Below are 24,788 nucleotides of genomic sequence, written 5' to 3' on the forward strand. Positions count from 1 at the left end.
CAAGACAATTCCGACAAGATGTACTTCTTAAATCCTTTTTACATGGAACTTCTGGACTCTTCACTGAAGGGCTCAGCTGTGGCCAGAAGATGCCTGACTATGTATTTGCATCCATTACAAACACCTTGTTAGACCAGGATAGTTCCCCCAAGGGAGTAGCTTTCAAAAGAAGGAAAGCTGGGCTTTTAAAACAACGGATAATCTCAAAAGGGGTGTTGTTGTTGGTGGTGGGATGTCCCAGCGTTTTTCACTAATAGTTAAGTAGAGTTGCTGTGGAAAAATCGAGGGGTCTAGGTGTTTTTTGGAATATACAAAATAATCAGATTCAAAGCTAGGCACACAAAGTGTCCTGTTTTCTCATTTATCTTTGTCTTTTGATTTCAAATAACAGAGCCACAAGATTTTGGATAAAACTTGGCTCCAGTACTACTAATCTCTAGTTTCTATGTTAATGCTAAGAAAGTGGCAGGGGAAAGAACTCACATGGGCACTTAACATCCTTCCAGGCACATGCAGGATATTTTATAGGACTGATCCCATTCAGCCTTTCAACAGCCCTCTGGAATGGGTATTTACTATATTTCTCAGATGGAGAAATTGTTGCCCAGGGGTAAAATGCTATTCCCAATTTCACATAGGTAGTAGCTAAGGGGATTAAGATTTGAGTTCAAATCCTAAAGACTGTGTGTTTGTTTTTTTTTTTAATTATATGAATCCATTGAGCTAAAAACAGCTTTGAGGATTTTAAATGCCATCCAGTGACAATTTCTACAAACTGTAGACAAAGGATCCCAAATGTCATTTAAAGTCATTTAGGGGCATTGCTGGTAACTTTAACCCATTCCCCAAATAGAAAATATTATGCTGAGTTCCTATATAATAAAGGCTACTGAGTTGATCACCTGAATTTATCTGTGGATCCAAAGGATTCATCTGATTCCCAGCAATCCACTAAACACAGGAGAGCCAGAATACAAAATAGCATCTTTCCCACCAGAACAAAATAGAGATTAAAACTTTTGATGTGGAAGTCCATTTAAGCATATTTGCTTGAAAGTTAATAAACTATTAGACTTTTCAGTATCTATTCACCAGGAATAGAGGCACAATGCAAAACAATTACAGATGAGCAGTCTGCTAAAATCATTACCTATTGACCAAAAATCATCATTATATCAGCATCATAACTAGATCAATTAGATGTACCAGGGAAATGAAAGCAAATGAGATGGAGTGAAAATAGGATTGCTGAATTTGGCAAAATAAAACAAGAAATGTCTATCAACTTTGAATTTCAGATAAATTACATTTTTTTAAAGTATAAGTACATCCCATGTAATATTTAGTAAACACTTATACTAAAAAATATTCACCATTTATAATAAATTTAAATTTAACTATGTTTAACTGTATTTTTATCTGGTAGTGTTAAAGCAAATGCTATATACAGTTTTACAGGGAATCTAGTCATTCTAATCAATAAAATAATAGCTAACATTTTCATATCAATTATCCTTTAAGCACTTTATAAATGCTAATTTACACAACCCTATAAAATAGGTACTATTATTCCTATTTAGAAAATAAGAATATTGAGACAGTAACAGATGGATTTGCCCATTGTTATGCAACTAGTGGCAGAGAAGGGGTTTGAACCCAGAAGGTCCTGTTATAGAGTTTAACACTCTAACCACTTCAGATACTGTCTCTTATGAAATGTATCAGTGAATTCAAAATCCTACAAACTGCACATAGATTGGTAACTCTTGAAAATATTATTCAACACAATATTAACGTGCATCATGCACTTACTTTACTCAAGGCCTCTTTAACAGACAGCAACAGTAAACTTAATATTCCATCTTCACTGATCATATCTTCTCTCTTCAAATGGTACTTCAGAAATTGGTAATACCTCATGGTCATTGTTAAGAATATCTGTTATTGTGTTACATATATCAAAGGGCAAAATAAAAAAAATTGATTTAAATTTCATAATTTAATTTTATATATAAAGGGTACATATAGATATATAATTATATATATATAATATATATATATATTCTAGCCAGAGAACACTTAAATTACAGATATGAAAACAGATCTTCTTTCTCATAAATTTTAGATTTGATTCTATATATGGATATTTAATATACTTTATTTCCTACAGAGTTAAGAGAAATTAAAGATTTATTGTTGGATTTATTCATTTAATAAAAGATCAATATAAGCTTGGATTTTTATCATTTGCATACTGGTACTGCATAATTTCTTTAATTTGGAGTGTCCTGATACTTTAATCTTACATTGCAATTAGATTAATGCTCAAGCAATCTTCAAAAGTCAGTATATCTAAGTAAGTCCCATTAGAATGGGACTTCAGGCCAGGCACAGCGGCTCACGCCTGTAATACCAACACTTTGGGAGGCCAAGGCGGATGGATCGCTTGAGCTCAAGAGTTTGAGACCAGCCTGGGCAACATGGCAAAACCCTATCTCTACAAAAATACAAAAATTAGCCAGCCTTGGTGGTGTGTGCCTGTGGTCCCAGCTACCTGGGAGTCTGAGGTGGGAGGATTGCTTGAGTCTGGAAAGTGGGGTTTGCAGTGAGGCAAGATTGTGCCACTACACTCCAGCCTGGGAGACAGAGCAAAACAATGTCTCAAAATAAAAACAACAACAACAACAAAAAAAACACAAAACAAACCAAGAGGTTGCCTTCAAACGAACATGTTTCAAATAATAAATAACCAATTCCTTTTTTCTTGAACATCACCTTGCACAAGAACCCAAATATATTTGTCCAAAAATGCACATTTCTATGCCCAACACAGACCTAATAACATCAGAATCTCTGGGGATAAAATTTAAGAATCTGCGTTTTCAGCCAGCCCATGCCACCAGCTGATTCTGATGCAGGAGGTCTCCAAACCACGCTTTGAGAAAATGACTTTGACACCAACATGTAAGCAGATACAGGCAGCTGGTGGTGTGCTTTTTCCCACTGAGATCTTTAAAGCTGCTTTATTTTTAGAATTTTCCCTATTTGTCATTACAGAGCTTTAAGACAGCTTGTAGAAAATGTGTATATATGTGTATATATATATATATACACACACTTATATACATACACTTACATATATACTTATATGTATATACTTATGTACATATATGTATATACTTATATACTTATATTTGTGTATATATCTATATCTACCTATGTATATATATATAGATAGATAGATAGACAGATATAAAATTTAGTGTCGCAGTCTAAAGGACTTTGGATCCATTACCTTGTATTACAGATTTTCCCACATCATAAGGCATATGCCTAACAGAACAGATGGGTCCTGTGGTATTTAACAAATGGCCATCAAATCCTACAGCTTTGGGGATTAAAACTCTGCAGTGCTTTTTCATGAAATAAACAAAGACTGAACCTTTAATAGGTGGTAGGATGTTAAGAATGGGGTGAAAAGTGACTCAGAGTTTAACTCAAATAATAGTTGTTCCATTCATTTACCTTAAACCTTCTTAACCACATTTGGTTTTGCTAATTATGTTGCATATAGAATAGCAATAGTAATTATATACACCCAATGCCATAATGATAATACAACCCTGAATGTAATTGCTATCAAATTTTGTTCCATACTTTATTTTAAAACTATAGGACAAGGTATCATAAAAATAGAAATTAATAATGTAATTAATAATGGCTATAAATATCACTTTGCTTTTTTTTCTTATGATGGGTAACCTTGTACAAAAACCTTCTTATCATTTTCAATAGCATTAAAAAACAGTGCAAGTGGAATTTTTTTTTTTTTTTTTTTTTTTGAGACGGAATCTTGTTTTGTCACCCAGGCTCCAGTGCAGTGGCTTGATCTCGGCTCACGGCAACCTCTGCCTTCTGGGTTCAAGCGATTCTCCTGCCTCAGCCCCCCGAGTAGTTGGGATTACAGGTGCCCGCCACCATGCCTGGCTAATTTTTGTATTTTTAGTAGACATGGGGTTTCACCACATTAGCCAGGCTGGTCTTGAACTCCTGACTTCAGGTGATCTGCCTGCCTCGGCCTCCCAAAGTGTTTGGATTACAGGCGTGAGCCACCGCTCCTGGCCTGACACTATTTTTTTAATTGAACCTATTCTACTGAGTAAAAGTAAACAGACACACCCCTGCTTCCTTTAAATTTTTTTTTTTTATTTAAAGGACATCAAGCATGAGAGGAGAAAATATACTGGACACAGAAATCTTATTATTCAAAGAGCCTATAGTATGGCTTGTTAAATGAGGAAAATCTGTAAGGCAAAAGATAATGATGCTTTCATAGCAGAGTTCCTGTTACTCAACACATGGGAAAGACTACAAAATGTCTACTGCTTATGTTTGGTTCCCATTTTAAAATGGTGAATATCCTAATATGTATTCTACATAAAAGTTTAACGTATGTCAGAACCTTTCATTGGAACCAGGAGACAGAAATTTACTTAAGAACATAGAGAAATGAACATAGAAATGAACACAGAGGAGGCAAAACCAAAGCATGTGAATATTTGCAGAAGGACAAACTAAAGTTAACATAAAGACAAGTAGTAGCGATGATCCTCTGTCATTTTAAGCAAGAGAAAACAGTTTTAAAGAAAGTTAAATGCAGTTTAAGAAACGGGACAGAAAATTTTTACAACTTGAGTGACAAATAAGTATTTGTGTACTGTTGTAAACTTCTTTGAGGAACTGTTTCTCAGCAAGTAAAAGTGTTCACTTGTTACTTTCCTTGCTTAGAGTGGTCCATGCATATGACTCATTTTATTCATGACAGGGGTCGACTATTCCTCAGGTATATCTGGGCTAACTTTAGCTTATGTGCACCATTCTGAAGATGAAATTGATAACAATGCTTTGGATTCATTTAGATAATTTCAAATGCTTGGTTTACACAGACATGAACAAAAAATTGATGAAATTATTTGTTATATAAAGTAGGAACAGAGGCATGCAGTGAACTGGAAAACCAAGTTTGCAGATACACATATTTTGCATATATTGTGCTGTACTGAAAAAATCATGTTGATGCAAAAAAAGGCTGTTAAGGTTAAACCACATTCTACGTGATGTCAGCCACAGACAGCCATGAAAAAATGGAACTCAACAGAAAAGGGAGAAACTGGATTTTTGGGTCAAGTTCTGCCATTTGCAGGATTAAGTCATGTAATGTCAGCAAATTGTATTTTTCATGTTTTGAGACAGGGTAATTTATACAAATAATATGTACACATTATACATGTGTATACTTATGTACACATATTATTAGAAAGTACAGTAAAAAAATAGAAAAACCCTTTGAAATCAACAAAGTGCTATAGAAATACAATTTAATTATTACATGATATTCCAAAGCGGTTCCTATGGGATATTAGGGTAGTTATTTTTATTTTTATTTTATTTATTTTTATTTTTTATTTTACTGGGATACATGTGCAGAATGTGCAGGTCTGTAACATAGGGATACATGTGCCAGGGTAGTTTGCTGCACCTATCAACCCGTCATCTAGGTTTTAAGCCCCACATGTGTTAGGTATTTGTCCTAATGCTATCCCTCTCCTTGACCCCACCCCTCGACAGGCCCCTGTGTGTGATGTCCCCCTCCCTGTGTCCATGTTTTCTCACTGTTTAACTCCCACTTATGAGTGAGAATATGTGGTGTTTGGTTTTCTGTTCCTGTGTTAGTTTGCTGAGAATGATGGTTTCCAGCTTCATCCATGTTAAAAAGCACTCCATGAAAAATAAGTTGGAAAATCATCAACTAAAAGAGTTCAATGACTCTCTTTCCTACAGGACTCTTAAGAGTCTTTACTATGTTAATATGCATGTGAGAAATTCAGAACGTAAAAGAGGATATGGAATTTACAAAATGTATTTAAGCCCAGAACCATTTTTTTTTTTTTTTTTGGAATTACTGCTTACCTTATGGAAGTAGTGATTTTCAGGATACATTTTGGAAAATGCTGATACGATTTGTCATTCAGAGAGAAAGAGAATGTAATTTGTTTTAAAGGACTGCGTTTTTAGGACGAAATTTTCCTAATTTGATCAGTTCAAAATCAAAGCAGGAAAAGAAGGTCATTTTGAAAACTGGGTCTGCCATCAGAAGAACCCAAATCTGGTAGTGGAACTATCTGAAGAAAGGGTCATCCGGGTAATGGAAATTTTGTGTTGAGCTAGTAGTTTTGGATTCACAAAAAGGACTAGGAACCAAGAGCTCTGCGGGTGGTAGAAAGCCTAAGGTGGAGGTCAGCTATGGCAGCAAGCTAGACCCACGTGTACTAAGAAGCCAGAAGTCAAAGTGGCAGCAGTTGGCACCATAAGAGCCAGGGCAGTTCCTGAAACTTCAACAGAGATGAGGGTGGGCTGCCGAGAAACAACCAATTACCCTTCAGGGGGCAGGCCAGAGCTGGAGTGCAAAGCCAAAGAGTAGATATATTAGTACATTTTCACATTGCTGATAAAGACATACCCAAGACTGGGTAATTTACAAAGAAAAAAAGGTTTAATGGACTCACAGTTCCACGTGGCTAAGGAGACCTCACAATCACAGTGGAAGACAAAAGACATGTCTTAGATGGCCGCGGGGAGAATGAGAGAACGAGGGCCGAGAGAAAGAGGAAAACCCTTATAAAACCATCAGATCTCATGAGACTTATTCACTACCATGAGAGAGGTATGGGGGAAACTGCCCCCATGATTTAATTATCTCCCTCTAGGTCCCTCCCATAATGCATAGGAATTATGGGAGCTACAATTCAAGATGAGATTTGGGTGAGGACACAGGCAAACCATATCAGTAGATAAACCAATCAACAAGCAACCAGCAAAGCTCAGGTGGAGAAGAAGTCAGGGGAGGAGAGCAGTAAGACACATATCAGAAACTGTCAGAAGTAGAGGGCAGGTCAAATGGCAAGAGCAGCATAAAGATTCTTTGACTGGGCCTGGGCAAGGAACCTAAGCAATTAGTTCAGAAGTCAAAACTTTGGTTGGCTTTAATACTAAGGTCACAATCTCTTCTAGTGAAAAAAAAAAACGTATATCTATTTTTTAAAATATAAACTAATTCCAGAAAGTTATTACCTAGAAGCTGCAAGCAGATAAATGTGTCCTTAGTCACATCTTAAATAATCTCAGAGAAGAATTTTACCAAAGATCAATACAGAAAAGGCTTTGTCTAGGTCCAGAAGACACACTATGCTAAAGAATTATACCAGCGGCATAAAACGAACAAAGACATTAGACATTTGAAAGTCACTTCACTGAGGCATGTTTTCCTTACACAAATGCTAATTGTATTAATTAAAAAGAAATGAATGCCAAATTTTCTATAAATAAATTTTATTTTGATATCAGCTAGCAAATCAATACTTCATAAATGAGAGACATTTACAATCATAAATGTAAACAAAAAGTGAACCACCTATTATTATAGCATCACTGGCTTTGAGGAAATATTATAAAAATCTCTAGGATAAACCAAAGCAATTGAGCCAGGTGAGCTTAACTATGAGCAAGCTCGCTGGACAGAGCAGGGTTCTCTAAAATATAATGTATGAATAACAAACATATCGTTGGGTTGTGGGCAGAAAATATTAGAATTTACATTCCTATTTCCTACTTGTTTTATTTTAAACCAAAAATATAGGAATTGCATTTTCCAAATATTTCATACATGTGTATGTGTGTGTATCCAATGCTCAGTAACACTGGAAGGGATATACAATTGTTACAACGTGGCACCACAAATTTAGAGGGCAAGCTGAATACACAGAATCTGCAGAGCCTGGCTGGACCCACCAGGAGCTCTTATTCAAGACAAGATAAGTGACCTGAGCTATGCTGGTCAGGACTGGGCATTGGAGAGGCTTCCTAATCCAACAGATATCCCCTGAAAAAAATGAGTCACTTCAATCGTTATAATAGTCTAGAAAATACTGTGGTAAAAATCATCTCATTGGCTTTCTGACAAGTGCTGAATCCCCTTTAGACCACTGACTGGATGTGCAATCTTTAACAAGCTTCTCTGACTCTTCATTATAAAACAAACATAACTTAGCTCACAGAGAGGGCTGCTTTAAAGACAAAATGAGATTACTGATTACAACTGATTCTAATTTTATTTAAAAGCCTTTACAAATGCTCATAATATTTGAAACAGTATTCCCAAGTTCTAAATTTTACTCATTAGCATATTTTCAGTTCATATTTTTAGAAGAGAATGGTTACGATTCTTACAGCTGTGCTTTGCTACTACAAAGATAGCTAATATGCCACAAATGAAAATTCATTTGCACACACAGGAATCAGAAGTCATCTAATTTGCATTATCATAAAACAGGAGCAGGCCTGCTGTGCACATGAAATTCTTTTCATTTCTATCGTGGTTTTTCAATGGTTTCAATACCACTTCTAAGTAGAAGCATTCAACATCCTACACTTCTGTTTCTTGCTTTTGGAATTTTGAATGAATGACAATTATGGCATCAGTAATCATACACGCAGGCAGACATAATACTGAGTATGTCTTTCAGTTCCTTGCACCTGACATTGTGTTTCGTTATAACAGATGCCCCACATATACTTATTTTAATTCAAAAAGTATAAAGTCATTTAAAATAACCTCCAAACCATAAAGGTTCCATGCATTTTTTAATGTACCACTAGAACTTGTCTTTCCGAGATTGTACCCTGTATCTGGGGTTAATCTATTTCCTTCTCTTTGGCACCAGAAACTATTACTTTGGGCCTTTTTCATGATTTTCTATATGTAAGTGCTTGTGTGTTAGTATTTAATAATCACTTACTATATCTTACTTCCTTGTCTTATGGAAGTTTTTGTTTTCTAAGCTGTTTTTAGAGAGATGTGAGACACTAAACCAAATAAATGACTCAAAATTAGAAGGGATGGAAAGGTAGGGGCAATATTTTGAGTATTAAGTAAATATGTTATTCATTGTACAAAAGTTAACTTTTTATGGGTTTATTTGAAGGTTAGATGGCTATATTTGTATCAATAATTGTTATATGACTTTTTATTAGCTTCATACTTGTGCTACCTTGCGAAGAAATTAGCTAGTGTCTTGATAATTTTCTGATTTCTTTGGATTCGTCCAGTCATCATTTAGACACCAGAATTTTACTTGTGTAAGGGATTTAAAAAGGAGAAGATAGGCTGGGGCTGATCTTTTTTTGTAATATCTCCATTTTACATAAAAAAGAAAGAATATTGAAATCTCAGAGTATTGATATAATTTGTCAGCCCTCACATCTATATTTTGCACCTCATATTATGCACTCCTTATACTACATTGATATTGGCTGCACTTTTGTTTGCACTTAAGTATTTTCTGTACAAATGTCCTTTCAATTTTGCTTTGTTTATTAAAAGTTCTTTTTTCTAATTGGATAGTGGGGATTTCCCTTTGACATCATAAAATCAAAAAGATTTCTTATTCACAGTATGTGGTTTAAAAAATGAAAAAATACATAAAGATGACTTACAGCCCTAGCAAAGTGTGAGCATCCTTCGATTGACTTAGCACACTCCAACATATATCAATACTATAGAAGAATGGAAGCTGTCTCACAATCACATACAAGTTTCATTACTTGACCTCTTTTAGATCTTCTTTTTAGGTGAACCTTCATAAATGATAAATATTGGAACTGTGAATTGGAAATCAGAATAATCCTTCATATTGACAAATGTTTCCAGTGGCCTGGTGGTCACTTAATTTTGAAAACCTTTCCTTTAGTTCTCCTGTAAATAAATTGTTCAGAAGGCAAAAGAAGTTAATGGCTTTAATGAAGTTATAAATTTTATGTTTAGAATACTCCCTTTTAAAAATCTGACATGGACTAAATTAAATAAGGCTTATTTAATTTGAAAGCTTAAATTCAATTGATTTCTTATACATTTTCACAAAATTAGTATTGAAATGAAAATCTGTAGGGTCAGACGCAATTTTGACAAAGGTCAACACTAAAATGTTCAGTCTAACAACTCTATTAATTCTACTAATTTGGTTGAAATACTATGCAGACTACCTTAAATTAGCAAATGTCTTATGAAATAGACCAAAAGGTCATTTCTTAGGTGGGATTGTGACATTTTCCTTCCTGTTAGTCCTTTATATTATGTTACCCTTTATGAAATCTGAAAAACGTTTCAGTAGATTTAATTATGAATAGTAAATTATCCGTTTTCTATAGTCACCACAAATACAGCAATGAATACATATACAATGTATTCATTATAACAAAATTTGTAGTATTTTACTTTAAAATAAGTTTTTAGTTAATCCAAGTTAATTCTTTGAGTGCAGTTTGCTTAGTTGCGTGAACAAAACCAAAATGAATCAGTATATTTCTTCACAATTAATAGCATGATCATTAGCAATGTCCCTGCTTCTCATTGAGTATCTTTAAGCATCTTAACAATGTTTAATTTCAGTTTGTCCAATCTGAGCAGAAATAAGAAAAGAAATTAATCTTTCTGTTGAAAGCCAGTGAAAATAGACATAAAAACACAGCTTTAGTAAAAATACAGTTTCAGTAGAGATATTGGCAAATGATAAATTACTCACTTTAAATTATTACTACTGGGTAAAGAAGCTGAAAAATCCGATGCTACCTAGATAAAGACATTTCAAAGTTTTTATGTGCCAATGCCAATATATATATAATTTATCAACACAACCTACAGTTTGCAATGATCTAACAAGGTATTATTTTACATTTCATTCTTTTATTGGAAATTCCATTTTGGAGGAATACATATGCAAATCTTCATTTTTGATTAAAATTGGTGGTGTCAAATTCTGTTCTCCTGAGGTACACAATCCACCAGAAAGGAAAAGAAGGGATCTATCCAATACTGAGTACCTACTGCATGCTTCCACTGTTCTGTTATTTGTTTTATTTAATCCACTTTAAGAGTCATCACAATTTCTGACTTCTTTGTTTGGAAACTACCTATGGAAGCTAATAGTCTCAACCTAAAAACATCTCTGTGAGTTAAATGTTACTCTATTTTTATAACAAAGATTAATATCTATTCTAACCATGAGTTAGGCATGTCCAATTAGGAGTATGGAATAATTGGCTCAGAATGTTCCAATTTCAACATTGGTAAGATTTTTTTGAAAGTTAAAAACTAAAATTTGACCTTTGGGAGGCTTTCGGAAAACACATTGGTAAGCTTTATTGCTCAAAGTATTAGTTGAATTTTAAAGTTTTACAAAACATCATACACAGAGGTCTGAGAAATGCCTCTCTTTAGGGCTGCCTGAGGCCCTCACACATTTTTGCCATGTTCAGATAGAAATAGCATAACGATTTTATGATTAGCAGCAACTCAAGAAAGCTAACCAATTAGGTAGGATCACCTCTTAAAAAAAATCACACAAGAACATTTGCTTGAGAAGTTCCAGACATTTTGATCTTATAGAAGTGACTAGATGAAACATTAGAGTAATAAAAACAATAGAATGTTAAAATGAGATTTGAGGCAGTTCCAAGATGGCAGAATAGGAACAGCTCCAGTCTACAGCTCCCAGTGTGAGCGACACAGAAGACGAGTGATTTCTGCATTTCCAACTGAGGTACCAGGTTCCTTTCACTGGGGAGTGTAGGACAGTGGGTGCAGGACAGTGGGTGCAGCGCACTGAGCGTGAGCCGAAGCAGGGCGAGGTATCTCCTCACCTGGGAAGTGCAAGGGGTCAGGGAATTCCTTTTCATAGCCAAGCAAAGCTGTGACAGACGGCACCTGGAAAATCGGGTCACTCCCACCCTAATACTGTGCTTTTTCAGTGGTCTTAGCAAACGGCACACCAGGAGATTATATCCTGCACCTGGCTCAGAGGGGCCCACGCCCACGGAGCCTCACTCATTGCTAGCACAGCAGCCTGAGATCAAACTGCAAGGCGGCAGCGAGGCTGGGGGAGGGGCGTCCGCCATTGCTGAGGCTTGAGTAGGTAAACAAAGTGGCCAGGAAGCTTGAACTGGGTGAAGCCCATCGCAGCTCAAGGAGGCCTGCCTGCCTCTGTAAACTCCACCTTTGGGGGCAGGGCATAGCCGAACAAAAGGCAGCAGAAACCTCTGCAGACCTAAATGTCCCCATCTGACAGATTTGAAGAGAGTAGTGGTTCTCCCAGCACGGACTTTGAGATCTGAGAATTGACAGACTGCCTCCTCAAGTGGGTTGCTGACCCCTGAGTAGCCTATCTGGGAGGCACCCCCCAGTAGGGGCAGACTGACATCTCACACGGCTGGGTACCCCTCTGAGACGAAACCTCCAGAGGAACGATCAGACAGCAACATTTGCTGTTCACCAATATCCGCTATTCTGCAGCCTCTGCTGCTGATACCCAGGCAAACAGGGTCTGGAGTGGACCTCCAGCAAACTCCAACAGACCTGCAGCTGAGGGTCCTGACTGTTAAAAGGAAAACTAACAAACAGAAAGGACATCCACACCAAAACCCCATACGTCACCATCATCAAAGACCAAAGGTAGATAAAACCACAAAGACGGAGAAAAAACAGAACAGAAAAACTGAAAATTCTAAAAATCAGAGCACCTCTCCTCCTCCAAAGGAACGCAGCTCCTCACCAGCAATGGAACAAAGCTGGACAGAGAATGACTTTGACGAGTTGAGAGAAGGCGGCTTCAGATGATCAAACTTCTCCGAGCTAAAGGAGGAAGTTTGAACCCATCGCAAAGAAGCTAAAAACCTTGAAAATGATTAAACGAATGGCTAACTAGAATAACCAATGCAGAGAAGTCCTTAAAGGACATGATGGAGCTGAATACCATGGTACGAGAACTACGTGACAAATGCACAGCGTCAGTAGCCGATTCAATCAACTGGAAGAAAGGGTATCAGTGACTGAAGATCAAATGAATGAAATGAAGAGAGAAGAGAAGTTTAGAGAAAAAAGAATAAAAAGAAATGAACAAAGCCTCCAAGAAATATGGGACTACATGAAAAGACCAAATCTACCTCTGATTGGTGTACCTGAAAGTGACGGAGAGAATGGAACCAAGTTGGAAAACACTCTGCAGGATATCATCCAGGAGAACTTCCCCAACCTAGCAAAGCAGGCCAAAATTCAAATTCAGGAAATACAGAGAACGCCACAAAGATACTCCTCAAGAAGAGCAACTCCAAGACACATAATTGTCAGATTCACCAAAGCTGAAATGAAGGAAAACATGTTAAGGGCAGCCAGAGAGAAAGGTCGGGTTACCCTCAAAGGGAAGCCCATCAGACTAACAGCTGATCTCTTGGCAGAAACTCTACAAGCCAGAAGAGAGTGGGGGCCAATATTCAACATTCTTAAAGAAAAGAATTTTCAACCCAGAATTTCATATCCAGCCAAACTAAGCTTCATAAGTGAAGGAGAAATAAAACCCTTTACAGACAAGCAAATGCTGAGAGATTTTGTCACCACCAGGCCTGCCCTAAAAGAGCTCCTGAAGGAAGCACTGAACATGGAAAGGAACAACCAGTACCAGCCACTGCAAAAACATGCCAAATTGTAAAGACCATCGATGCTAGGAAGAAACTGCATCAACTATCGAGCAAAATAACCAGCTAACATCATAATGACAGGATCAAATTCACACATAACAATATTAATTTTAAATGTAAATGGGCTAAATGCTCTAATTAAAAGACACAGACTGGCAAATTGGATAAGGAGTCAAGACCCATCAGTGCACTGTATTCAGGAAACCCATCTCACGTGCAGAGACACACATAGGCTCAAAATAAAGGGATGGAGGAAGATGTACCAAGCAAATGGAAAACAAAAAAAGGCAGGGGTTGCAATCCTAGTCTCTAATAAAACAGACTTTAAACCAACAAAGAACAAAAGAGACAAAGAAGGCCACTACATAATGGTAAAGGAATCAATTCAACAAGAAGAGCTAACTATCCTAAATATATATGCACCCCATACAGGAGCACCCAGATTCATAAAGCAAGTCCTTAGGACCTACAAAGAGACTTAGACTCCCACACAATAATAATGGGAGACTTTAACACCCCACTGTCAACATCAGACAGATCAACAAGACAGAGTTAACAAGGATATCCAGGAATTGAATTCAGCGCTGCACCAAGTGGACCTAATGGACATCTACAGAACTCTCCACCCCAAATCAACAGAATATACATTTTTCTTAGCACCACACCACACCTATTCCAAAATTGACCATATAGTTGGAAGTAAAGCACTCCTCAGCAAATGTAAAAGAACAGAAATTATAACAAACTGTCTCTCAGACCACAGTGCAATCAAACTAGAACTCAGGATTAATAAACTCACTCAAAGCTGCTCAACTACATGGAAACTGAATAACCTGCTCCTGAATGACTACTGGGTACATAACGAAATGAAGGCAGAAATAAAGATGTTCTTTGAAACCAATGAGAACAAAGACACAACATACCAGAATCTCTGGGACACATTTAAAGCAGTGTGTAGAGGGAAACTTATAGCACTAAATGCCCACAAGAGAAAGCAGGAAAGACCTAAAATTGACACCCTAACATCACAATTAAAAGAACTAGAAAGGCAAGAGCAAACACATTCAAAAGCTAGCAGAAGGCAAGAAATAACTAAGATCAGAGCAGAACTGAAGGAGACAGAGTCACAAAAATCCCTTCAAAAAAATCAATGAATCCAGGAGCTGGTTTTTTGAAAAGATCAACAAAATTGATAGACCACTAGCAAGACTAATAAAGAAGAAAAGAGAGAAGAATCAAATAGATGCAATAAAAAATGATAAAGGGGATATCCCCACCGATCCCACAGAAATACAAACTACCATCAGAGAATATTATAAACACCTCTATGCAAATAAACTAGAAAATCTAGAAGAAATGGATAAATTCCTCGACATATACACTCTCCCAAGACTAAACCAGGAAGAAGTTGAATCTCTGAATAGAACAATAACAGGCTCTGAAATTGAGGCAATAATTAATAGCTTACCAACCAAAAAAATCCAGGACCAGATAGATTCACAGCTGAATTCTACCAGAGGTACAAGGAGGAGCTGGTACCACTCCTCCTGAAAAAATTCCAATCAATAGAAAAAGAGGGAATCCTCCCTAACTCATTTTATGAGGCCAGCATCATCCTGATACCAAAGCCGGGCAGAGACACAACAAAAAAAGAGAATTTTAGACCAATATCCCTGATGAACATCGATGCAAAAATCCTCAATAAAATACTGGCAAACCGAATCCAGCAGCACATCAAAAAGCTTATCCACCATGATCAGTGGGCTTCATCCCTGGGATGCAAGGCTGGTTCAACATATGCAAATCAATAAGCGTAATCCAGCATATAAACAGAACCAAAGAAAAAACCACATGATTATCTCAACAGATGCAAAAAAAGCCTTTGACAAAATTCAACAGCACTTCATGCTAAAAACTCTCAATAATTTAGGTTTTGATGGGATGTATCTAAAAATAATAAGAGCTATGTATGACAAACCCACAGCCAGTATCATACTGAATGGGCAAAAACTGGAAACATTCCCTTTGAAAACTGGCACAAGTCAGGGATGCCCTCTTTCACCACTCCTGTTCAACATAGTGTTGGAAGTTCTGGCCAGAGCAATCAGGCAGGAGAAAGAAATAAAGGGTATTCAATTAGGAAAAGAGGAAATCAAATTGTTGCTGTTTGCAGATGACATGACTGTATATCTAGAAAACCCCATAGTCTCAGCCTAAAATCTCCTTAAGCTGATAAGCAACTTCAGCAAAGTCTCAGGATACAAAATCAATGTGCAAAAATCACAAGCATTCTTATACACCAATAAGAGACAAACAGAGAGCCAAATCATGAGTGAACTCCCATTCACAATTGCTTCAAAGAGAACAAAATACCTAGGAAACCAGCTTACAATGGATGTGAAGGACCTCTTCAAGGAGAACTACAAACCACTGCTCAACGAAATAAAAGAGGACACAAATAAATGGAAGAACATTCCATGCTCATGGATAGGAAGAATCAATATCGTGAAAATGGCCATACTGCCCAAGGTAATTTATAGATTCAATGCCATCCCCATCAAGCTACCAATGACTTTCTTCACAGAATTGGAAAAAACTACTTTAAAGTTCATATGGAACCAAAAAAGAGCCCACATTGCCAAGTCAATCCTAAGCCAAAAGAACAAAGCTGGAGGCATCACGCTACCTGACTTCAAACTATACTACAAGGCTACAGTAACCAAAACAGCGTGGTACTGGTACCAAAACAGAGATACCGACCAATGGAACAGAACAGAGCCCTCAGAAATAATACCACACATCTACAACTATCTGATCTTTGACAAACCTGGCCAAAACAAGAAATGGGGAAAGGATTCCCTGTTTAACAAATGGTGCTGGGAAAACTGGCTAGCCATATGTAGAAAGCTGAAACTGGATTCCTTCCTTGCACCTTATACAAAAATTAATTCAAGATGGATTAAAGACTTAAATGTTAGACCTAAAACCTTAAAAACCCTAGAAGAAAACCTAGGCTATACCATTCAGGACATAGGCATGGGCAAGGACTTCATGTCTAAAACACCAAAAGCAATGGCAATAAAAGCCAAAATTGACAAATCGGATCTAATTAAACTAAAGAGCTTCTGCACAGCAAAAGAAACTACCATCAGAGTGAACAGGCAACCTACAGAATGGGAGAAAATTTTTGCAATCTACTCATCTGACAAAAGGGCTAATATCCAGAATCTACAAAGAACTCAAACAAATTTACAAGAGAAAAACAACCCCATCAAAAAGTGGGCAAAGGATATGAACAGACACTTCTCAAAAGAAGACATTTATGCAGCAGACAGACACGTGAAAAAATGCTCATCATCACTGGCCATCAGAGAAATGCAAATCAAAACCACAATGAGATACCGTCTCACACCAGTTAGAATGGCAATCATTAAAAAGTCAGGAAACAACAGGTGCTGGAGAGGATGTGAAGAAACAGGAACACTTTTACAATGTTGGTGGGACTGTAAACTAGTTCAACTATTGTGGAAGACAGTGTGGCGATTCATCAGGGGTCTAGAACTAGAAATATCATTTGACCCAGCCATCCCATTACTGAGTATATACCCAAAGGAATATAAATCATGCTGCTATAAAGACACATGCACACATGTGTTTATTGCAGCACTACTCACAATAGCAAAGACTTGGAACCAACCCAAATGTCCAACAATGGTAGACTGGATTAGGAAAATGTGGCACATATACACCATGGAATACTAGGCAGCCATAAAAAATGATGAGCTTATGTCCTTTGTAGGGACATGGATGAAGCTGGAAACATCATTCTCAGTAAACTATCGCAAGGACAAAAAACCAAACACCGCATGTTCTCACTCATAGGTGGGAATTGAACAATGAGAACACTTGGACACAGGAAGGGGGACATCATACACCGGGGCCTGTTGTGGGGTGGGGTGAGGGGGGAGGTATAGCATTAGGAGACATACCTAATGTAAATGACGAGTTAATGGGTGCAGCACACGAACATGGCACATGTATACATAAGTAACAAACCTGCACGTTGTGCACATGCACCCTAGAACTTATAAAGTATAATAAAATATATATATATATATAAAGAATGTTAAAATGAGATTTGAATACATATGAATTTCCAAAAGGACACACAAGAATTCACAATTAGGCATAAGGGTATTTTGGGGGCTGAATTTACAATTGTATTGCCAGATATCTGATTAGGTTTTAGAAAAACCTATTAAACGGAAATAAAACTCTATTAGAGGGTCACATTTTTAGCTGGTATATAACAGACATTTCTTAAAAAAGTAGCAAGAGATTGATAATGAAGGAAGGGAATTTAAGTGGCAGACATGGCTTTTCTTCTGAAGAGCTACTGCTCAGAACTGATGCATTTTATTTAAAAATATACCTAATTTAGAGGTGTCTGATTTTATAAATAAATTCAGGATAAAAATTGACCTCTATGTTACCTCTATAAAAACAACTTAAAAAGAAAATCACCCCATACATTGTTATCTATGAAAATGTTAATCTTATTTTCAACAAAAACACTAACAAGCATAACAATATACAGTTGAACAGATTATATTCTCTTGAGGGGAAAACACTAAAAAATAGTCACAATTCTGGGCCTTTTTCTTGCATGATGTCAGACAATAAATAAATAAAAGGAAAAGATGTCAATTTACTTTGCCTTGGAGATTCTGAATATGTTTTGATACAACAAAAATTAGACATATATTAGAAGAACTAGTCCTTGAATTAACACAAAGTCTATTATGAACAGAATGAATCATTTTCAGCATGCAAGTGACTTTAAGAAGACAGTTGAAAAATCATCTTGAACAAAGTGATAGATGGAGGCTCACACTGAAGATTACGCCCTGATTCATGTGAAAACATTCGTTTAATTTTTATCTTTCCAAAGTAATGTACCATTCGCAATCCCTTTATGTGGATGTTTCTAGAGTCTACCAACCTCCTGAGCTACTTATCCGGTGTAAAATAGTTTGCCTTATTCCACATGGCATTATGACTCACAAATAATATTAAGTGATATGCAGCCAATCTGATACATGACTGGAATATTTACAATCTTTAGAATATATAGCAATGAAAAATTTTAAGTTGATCATTGTCAAGTCTAACAAATGGAAAGGAGATTTTCTTCAAAGTAAGAACCTGAAAACTTCATGATGGCTATATATTATAAAAATTTAGTTTCCTTATTTAAAAAAAAGGTCAGCTCTTCAACAAGAAATTTTAAATGTATCTTTTAAATATTGAAAAATTGAGAATATGTACCAGTTGGCCTCTTAAATTGGGGATCAAACTTATATGCTATGTTGGCTCAAACCAATAACTTGAATTATTTTTTGAATGAATCATTCATTTATTCATTCAACAAATCTTTATGGAATGCCCACCATGTGTTAGGTTAGTTAGATGCTGAACAACAAGTTAAGAAAGTCAGGATAGGCATGGTCTCAGCCTCTTGAAACAAACAGCCTAGCATAAAAACACAATTTCCAATACAGTAAGAAAATGGTATAGTGACAAAATTATAGACGACGTAGTAGTATACATGAGAAAGATTTAAGTCAGACGTGGGCAGAATGGATTTGGCAGCAAAATCCTCCCAGAGAAAGGTACATCCGAACTGAAGCTGAAGGATTTAAATACAACAGAAGGCAGATAATGCTGTGGGTAGAGGTTCTTTCCATTCATTTCTTATAGCAAGAGGACATTTATAAAGGAATGGGAAGAAGGAGATAGTACTTGGTTTGAGTACAAGCAAATTTAGGACAGTAGGGTAAGAAATGAACTGGGGCCAAATCATGCAAAAACTGTTAGGTTATATTAAGGAACTTGCACCTTATTCTGAAACAGAGGGAGTAATGAAGGGTTTTAAACAAGAGAGTAAGATAATCATATTTACCTTTTAGGAAAACACACACACACACACACACACACACACACACACAGAGGTTACTACTTTAGAAATGAATTTTTAGAGAGTAAAACTAGAAACGGAAAAGCTGGTTAAGAAGCTTCTGTGAAACCCAGGTGAAAGAGGGTGGTAGCACTGATGATAGAAGTAGCAGTGGGGGTGGTAAGAAGGGAAACGATTTTCAGATATTTCAGTCATTTTTTCATAGTTGAAATTACCAATACTTGCTAAATCAGTTAATGTGAGTGTATGGAGCTGGTGAAAGAGATGTTAGCAGGAAGATAATTGGGAGAAGGGTGACCAAGAAAGGGCATTGGGAAACATCTGCTACGAGGATGGAGGAAAATAGAAAACGGTGTGAGCTAAGCCAGATAACAGGAATATTTTAAGCAAGGGGTAATATCTTAATGTCTTAAGCAACAGTGTGTTGCTCACTTATATGTCATCACTATTTATCATGTTATATGATGCTTTCTAGGTTCATCACAAACATTTGTTAAATAAATAATTTAATTTAGTAAGCAGTGCTACTTATAAGGTTGGGTGCTGGGATGATATATTAGAAAACATACTCCTTATCTTCAAAAAGTTCATAAAACGGTAATAGGAGAAAGACTTACATTATTACCTATAATATGTGCTAGCTCATGAGAGCTGAATAAAGCTCTAGATCAATAAAAAATGTTAAGGGAAAGTAAGTAAAAAAGTGAGTATTTCTACTTGTGAGTATAAGAAAAAGTAAGGCCAACTGAAGAAAAAACTGAAAAAAGAAGCCTGATGTGGTGGCTCATGCCTGTAATCCCAAGACTTTGGGAGGCTGAGGCAGGAGGATTGGCGGAGGCTAGGATTTCGAGATTGGCTTGAGCAACACAGTGAGACACCTGTCTGCCCAAAAGAAAAAAAAAATTAGCTGGGTATAGTGATGTGCACCTGTAGTGCTAGTTATTTGGTAGGCTGAGGCAGGAGGACTGCTGGAGCCCAGGAATTTAAGGTAGCAGTGAGCTATGATTGCACTACTGCTCTCTAGCCTGGGCAAGAGTGAGCCCTGTCTCAAAAAAGGAGAGGAGTGGAGCAGAGAGGAGAGAAGAGAAGAGGAACTACTGCAAATTTCAGGTAACCTGATAAGAACAGTTACAGATTTGGCAAATCTTGTTTGATAGGGGTGGAATTTGCTATGTTAAATTGTTTTCATGATTTCTGGGAATGCAATGAACTACTAGTTTTTAAACTCATAAATACAGCATAAAAATCAACAAGAACAAAACTCGTATCTTTCACTGTAAAGTGATCTCATTACGGAATTGAGTTGTCTTACTTTTTGCCACAGAAGCCACTAACAAACCTGTGCATATTTAAACGTGCTCCACAAATAAGTGAATTTCATGAAGATTATTTTAAAAAGCACTGACTGTAACCTTACTTCATTTGCAAATGATAAACTCTGCAGTATCTATGGTTTCCTTCTATAAGCAAGATCTGTTTTGAGAATGTAATCAAATATCTTCATTGCTTAGCAATCACAGGTAAGGAGCTAATATGTCATGAGTCATGATTCTATGTGAACAGTTTGCAGGTCAGTGGCATGATTTCAATGCCCTTTGGATTCTTGCTGTCATGCTTTCAAAGCCAATATTAATGCAAAGTATTAGAATGGATGAGAGTTAAGATGCAAATGCTCTCCTAATCAATCAATTGACATACACATAGTATGATCTGGTACAGTCTCCCGCATCAAGCTTACACTAGCATCTATAAACCAACACCAGCGTAAAAATAGCCCACAGACATGGTTTCATAAGGAATTTGTGTTTTACCAATTTAGTTAAGCCGAAGATGAAGGCACATTTAAATTAGCGTGAAGGTAACGACTCTGACACTCACCTAACCAACAGGAAATCTTCTAAGAAAGAGGAACAGTGGGTAGTGAAACAGTTTTGGAAAAATTTACCTGTAACCATTGTGACTGGTCATTGTGGCCAGAAGTCCAGGCATTCACTTTGCCTTGCTTGTCCAGCCGAGCTTTCCTTGGTTCCCAAGTGAACATGTCCATGTTGAGCGTTCTGAAGATGCTGGAGGCAGTGATCTGATAGTCTTGTATATGTCCTGATTTCATACCCAGAGGCTCAGAACAACCTGAAAGAAAATGAGAAGGGCTCCATGAGAAAAATAATTGATCACCCTGGAATTTTTCTGCATTCATTTTGGATAGGCAAGAGAAGATTAAACATAATGCTATTCATTCCTCCAAAGAGAAAGCATCTAAATCCAAAAAAAGAGCTATAATCAGAAATAAATCTGAAACAAAATCGAAAAACAAGATAGCCAATTCAAGCTATTTTGTCTGAATATATTTTGGAAAAATTGAAAACAAGACAGACAATTTAAACTACTTTTCTGTGATAGATGATTTTGCAAAATGAAAACAATGCTGAAATGCTCTCTCCTGTCTCATTACTGGAGGCCTCCTGACTACTCCCTAGTTTTCAAGTTTCATTGTGTCTTTAAAAATGGGACATTTTCTCACAGAGTATATTTGTTTTTCTTTTATTTGTTTTCACATTACTGCAAATGAAAATTCCCTCAGTACAAAGTCATTTTCACAAGCTGCTCCACTGTTGTATTCTAAACTGGACAGCATTTTGTTTTTAAAGAAATATGTTAATCTTCATCACTGATTCTTATAGCACCAACATGGCTTCTTCTGTAAGACAGGAATCTAGTATTTACTGAGGGTATGCCATGTGCCAGGCATTGTGCAAGCGTAATTTAAACTAATAGATAACAGAAGATAATAAGATAATTCTAGCAAAAACCACCACTGAACAAACCTTTTAACACATTATTTTATTTCAATCCTATTCAATAACGTATAAAGTTTAGGTATGTTTGTAAGATTCTCAAATCTACCACATATATTTTTGAGTTTAATATGGTAAAAATTTTGGCTTGCTTGTCCTTGAAAAATTATATGCATGTACATATGTTTGTGTGTGTATAAATATACACACAATTTCCCAATCTTGGATTGCAACTGTGACAAAATACCCTTTACAATTTTTGTAACAGAGAGCATGATTCTATCATCATATGAGCCAGGGGCTGAGTCTTCTTCATGTGAAACTGTTAAATTTTGGTCAAGTAACTCACAAGGTAAGTTTGATCATCAAAGAAGCAAAGATGACAAGAGGACACCACTCCAACCCAATACTTTCTCCTCACACTCTACTGTCTCCCATTTCCCAGCTGTGTAGCCTTGCCCTGTTATTTAACAACTTTCTACCTAAATTTTCTCATCTGTAAGATGGTGATAATAATAGAAACTACCTCAAGGAAGTGTTGTAAGAAATTACTTAATAAACATAAAGTACTTAGAAATAGTGCTGGCACACAGCATTCAGTCAATGTTAACTATTTGTATGATTTCTGTAAAACTCATCCCAACAGATGGCAATGGTAAGTCCCCAAATATCAGCATATCAACAAGTACTCAATAATATTTAATTATTGGGTACAGTTTCTAAAACTAGACCTTTTTTTGGATTCTAAACTATAAAAGAGGTGCTTTAGAACTCTTCATTGATCAATAACTCTTAGCTATAACTAATTGCTTTCTGTCCTGGTCAATCTAGATCACTTCTTCCTTCTTGAGGCTCCCCATATTTTCCTTCACCTCCACCATCTAGGAAATGCATATCCTATGAAAACATGGAAAACATGACATGGAGGGCTGTGTGTCTTAACACAAGTGCATTTTGGTATAGGAGATAAGTATCTGAAGCCTCATATTAAAGATAGCTGTAATGCCTACCTGTATATTCTGGGTGAAAAAAAAGTCATAACAATTCTCTAAGAGTCTAGAAAGTTCTAACAGGCTTAATGGCAAGCTGTTTATCTTCAGGAAGTTAGTTTCATAGTGGCATGCATTATCTACATTGAAAAATTCTGACTTGTTCTTTTATTCCCATATTTGCCTCTACCTGCATCCCACCCCCCAAGTCTTTGAAAACTTTGCTTAGTTTGCAGGAGATACAAGCGAAGAGGAAAGGTAGTTGGTTCCCTCCTTTTGTGATATAACATAGTATTGAAGTACTGGATAGAAAAGGAATGCCTTTACTTTGACCACTTCTGCTTAGCCATAAAATTCACTTTATATCCATTCTGTTGTCTAGTATTTATCTCAGAATTGCCAAATTATTGGTTCATAGAATGAATGAATGAGTATTCCTCCTCTAATTAGGGTCATAATCTATTTTATTCCAAATATCTTAAGTCATACTTCTTTCAGAGAATTTAGGAGATGATCTTCAAAAGTGTCTGAGAAGAGATTACCTGCTCATCTTCTAGGCAGGGTGAAATATTTTAATAGCAATTTACTGAATACAATAAGGCTTTAAAGTGTTCCACTGGATTGTGGGGAGTAGTTTGGTACATTACATTAGTGTTTATTTCCAAGTGTTACAGCTAACCTCTCTGCCAATGTGCCTCATGCCACAAATTTTACTTCTTATCCATATGATTTCATGTATATAAATTAATTAACTCTTTTACCAGTGTGGCCAGCACTTGAACAAAATGAAGTATTAACAACGAAATTGGTATTTCTATAATGAAGTGCTCTAGTTTTTTAAAGCATCCATTGAGAGATATTACTCTCTGCATGCAAGTTCAAAATCAATTTGCTGTGCTGGGAGATACAGCACTGCTTCTTTTTGAGAAAATAAAACCTGTAAAGTGTCAGGTGCAATGTCTTATCAAACTTGGGAGTAAAATATATTCACATCTTAGGGGTGTAACCGTGCCATGTGTGAAAGACTGACCCTCATGAATCAAAAGACTGAAAAATTGTGGAAGGTGATGTTAAGCAACTAAAAACCATGTGGATTGCAGCAGATCTCATCATATTGTGGCTTCCTCTTGATTGCTTTATGATAAATGGCTTAGGGATGACACTGGTCTGTGGAGATATAGTGACACGGAATACAAACACTGTACAGCAATAAGTCTGCTAAGATTTACTGGATCTTAATAACTGGAGTAAACAAACTGCATTAAATTGCCAAAATAAGGAAAAGATCTCGTTAGGAAAATTAATGGTAGTAAAGCAAATGTTGGTTGCTTCAAAAAATACACCAACATAGAATATGAAAATGTGATTCTTAAAATAGGCTCACTTGACCCTACAAATTAATTCTTAAAATGTATTGGTCTTATTAAAAATTGGTTATTTAAG

General features: G+C 36.4%; 1 protein-coding gene across 6 annotated transcripts in view; it reads right to left on the reverse strand.

The window, feature by feature from the left end:
* EDIL3 (EGF like repeats and discoidin domains 3) overlaps window positions 1-24,788 on the reverse strand; it is a 447,876-nt gene that overhangs the window by 98,829 nt on the left and 324,259 nt on the right. For 4 of the 6 annotated variants that reach the window (XM_054555109.2, XM_054555108.2, XM_063723895.1 and 1 more), the window contains 2 exons: window positions 21,507-21,691; window positions 1,813-1,938 (listed from right to left, as the gene is read on the reverse strand). In XM_054555109.2, coding sequence (XP_054411084.1) covers window positions 1,813-1,938; window positions 21,507-21,691 — 311 coding nt within the window. 6 annotated transcript variants of the gene reach the window in all.

Source organism: Pongo abelii, chromosome 4 (genome assembly GCF_028885655.2).
Source record: "Pongo abelii isolate AG06213 chromosome 4, NHGRI_mPonAbe1-v2.0_pri, whole genome shotgun sequence".
Classification (NCBI taxonomy): domain Eukaryota; kingdom Metazoa; phylum Chordata; class Mammalia; order Primates; family Hominidae; genus Pongo; species Pongo abelii.